Genomic DNA, 2,836 nt, shown 5'->3' on the forward strand with positions numbered 1-2,836 from the left:
TCTGAGGGAGGAGGGCTGGGGGTCAGGACTCCTGGTCTGAGGGCGGGGCAGGGGCTGGACTCCTGGTCTGAGGGAGGAGGGCCGTGGGTCAGGACCCCTGGTCTGAGGGAGCAGCGGCTGGGGGCCCACACTTCTGGGTCTGAGGGACACACTTCAGAGCCCACTTGCTGGGAGTCCGACTCCTGGCTTCTGAGGGAAGGGGACTCCTGGGTCTGCAGGAGCGAGCCCACCTGGATCTAAAGGAGAGGGGCAGGGACGCCCAGGGCTGAGAACAAAAGGGCTGGGCGCCTGGACTCCTGGGTCTGCGGAGGAGGCTGGGGCAGTGCAGAGGGAGGGGCAGGGCTCTCGGGGCCTCACCTGGTCGCGGCAGCGCAGGAAGGTGTGGTACTTGTAGTGGTGGAGCGAGTGGTACAGCGTGTAGTACCCGGATTTCTCCAGCTCCACCTTGAACTCCTGGGCAGGCAGAGTGGACTGGCTCAGTCTTCCTGCCCAGCCCAGCCCGGGCGGGCAGCCTCCTCCCCGTGCGGCCCAGCCCCTCCCGGCCCCCAGCACTCACCTGGGCTCGGACCACGCTCCTCTTGAGCTTGCTGAGCGTCTTGCGGTTGTAGGGCTCCCCGGCTGGCCTCAGCCGCACGGCCCCGTCCTCAGGGGGCTCCTCGCCAGTCTGCTCGACCTGCAGCTGTGGGAACGTGTGCAGAGCATCCTGGGAAAAGCCAACGGCATCAGTGCAATGCCTGCACGGGTGGCCACCCAGCAGCATCTCTTCTGGCCGGGACCTGTCAACATTCCTGCCTCCACCGTGGGATTCTCCAGACAGGAGAGCCACCCCCATCATTCTCAGGGTTAACCCAAGCATCTGCCCCAGAACGCTGGGACCCTGAATGCCCAAGCTCACGAGATGACTCTAGAACTTTCCAACACTTGAACGGTCCACGCAGATTCCTCAGGCACAGCCCAGCAGTCTGTAGACCTGGCTCTCTCTTCCACTACTGTCCCTCAAAGAATCCTTCAGAACATCCTACCCCGGCTTCTACCCAGAGAACTTAAATCAAAATCCCGCATCCAAGAACGGCCCGACACCCCACCCAGAGTCCTCGGAGACACCTTGACATGCTAGGTCACCACCTTCCCATCAGTTCAATGTCCACCCAAACCCTCGGGGGGCCAATCTACTCCGCAAGTCTGAGGAGACTAACAAGGGCATCTTCCAGAATTTTCAGAGCTGCCACACCTCCATTCAGAATTTCTGGCACCGCCAGTTTCTGGGCTCGCAGATCCTGGGAGTGAGAGGAAACATCCTCCCAGGAATTCCCCCACTGCCCAACGGGCCAGCCGTTATCACAGAATTCGCAGGCCAAGCTCAACAAGTGGCTCCACAAGGCTCCAAGACACCCAGACATTCCAGCTAGTTCTCAGAGCTAGAACATTCCATTCCAGAATGCTCTGCGCCAGTCTGAGGACCCGTCCCAGAATCCTCAACAGCTCACATGACAAACTCTCAGATGAAAGGAACGCCCTGTCAAGCGTGTTCAGGATGGCATGAACTTTCTCCCTCGGAATTCTCAACACCAGCCTAGGAACCAATGCGTTTCAGAATCCCCACTCACCCTGACAGCCTACCCAGGACTCTCCAGAAGTCATTCTTAACTTCCCCCACCCCCACCCCGCTTAACATGTGAGCTCATCGCCAACCTTCAATTCTATCCCAGAACTCTCGGGGGCCAAGTCTCCGTGTTCACTTCCCGCATTTTGACCAAACGACAGACTATGCTCCGGAGTTTCCCAGAATTCTGAGTCACCCAGTAAAGCATACTCCAGAATTCTCGGGACGAGCTGGGCTGGACTACCCAAAATTCTCAGCGCCGGCTGAAAACAGTCTCTCCCAAGATTCTCAGCAACAGCCCCATGACCCACCCAGAATTGTCCAAACGAGCCCAGGACTCCGCTGCCCTAGGATTCTTCAGTTAAGGCTCTGGGTAAGAGTGGGAGAAGGAGGGGAAAAAATGAGGAGCTAGCTGATCCCAAAGGCTCAAGTAGAAAAAAAATGGTTTGAGAATGATGATGGCAACAAATGTACCAATGCGCTTTACACAATGGATGGACGGATGGATTGTGATAGGAGCTGGATGAGCTCCCAATAAAATGATTAAAAAAAAAAAAATTTGGGGTCCACCCAGAAATTTTCCAGTCTAGACCATCTTGCCACCCATAGGGCTCGCACCCTCCCTGACGTTCTAGACTGGCCTTCCGGGCACCAGCCTCACATTCCATCTCAGTGCCTTAGCTGGGACCCCGAACATGTCAGGCAGGAAGCGACAGAGGTCAGAGGACGGTGAGCAGGGCAGATTTCTCAGACCTGCACGACCTCGCCGGAGAAACCTCGAGCGCAGACCAGGGGCTGGCATCCAGCCGCTACCTCTCCTCCGTAAGCTGGGCCACTCTAGGGCTTTCCAGGCAGCCCACCCTGGACCTTCACGGGGCTCCCACCCACACCTGGCCAAGACCTGTAACACCTCCTTCCTCTAGGCCCTCAGAGCTGTAGGAAACCCCCAGCTGGCCATCCCTCCGACGCCAGCTGTTCTCTTGGCCAAGCACACCCTGTCTGGTGAGCCCCTGGCAGGACCTGATGCCCTGGCTTGTGCCGGCTGGAGCCCTCTGAGCCTGAACCCCAAGCCCCAGCCCAGCCCTGGCACCTGCAAGGCGGGACTCAGCGACAGCCGCTTCAGGACTTTCTTTTTGTGCTCATTCAGGAGGCCGTCAATCTTCCGCATGGGCGGGAGGTACAGCTCATCTGGAGGGCGAGGAAGGTGTGGGCAGGGTGTCAGGAGAACCCCGG

The 2,836-nt window shown here is 58.6% G+C and overlaps 1 protein-coding gene across 1 annotated transcript in view; it reads right to left on the bottom strand.

The window, feature by feature from the left end:
• The window catches only part of PRR12 (proline rich 12), a 45,055-nt gene that overhangs the window by 1,018 nt on the left and 41,201 nt on the right, over positions 1 to 2,836 (bottom strand). Inside the window, exons 12-15 of the mRNA XM_045292632.1 lie at positions 2,694 to 2,791; positions 557 to 703; positions 289 to 453; positions 165 to 236 (exon numbers count right to left, since the gene is read on the bottom strand). Coding sequence (XP_045148567.1) covers positions 165 to 236; positions 289 to 453; positions 557 to 703; positions 2,694 to 2,791 — 482 coding nt within the window. The remainder of the gene's footprint in view (positions 1 to 164; positions 237 to 288; positions 454 to 556; positions 704 to 2,693; positions 2,792 to 2,836) is intronic.

The sequence above is a fragment of the Echinops telfairi genome, unplaced genomic scaffold, assembly GCF_000313985.2.
Source record: "Echinops telfairi isolate 266 unplaced genomic scaffold, ASM31398v2 ScPeMD7_655;HRSCAF=1070, whole genome shotgun sequence".
In the NCBI taxonomy this organism is placed as follows: Eukaryota; Metazoa; Chordata; class Mammalia; order Afrosoricida; family Tenrecidae; genus Echinops; species Echinops telfairi.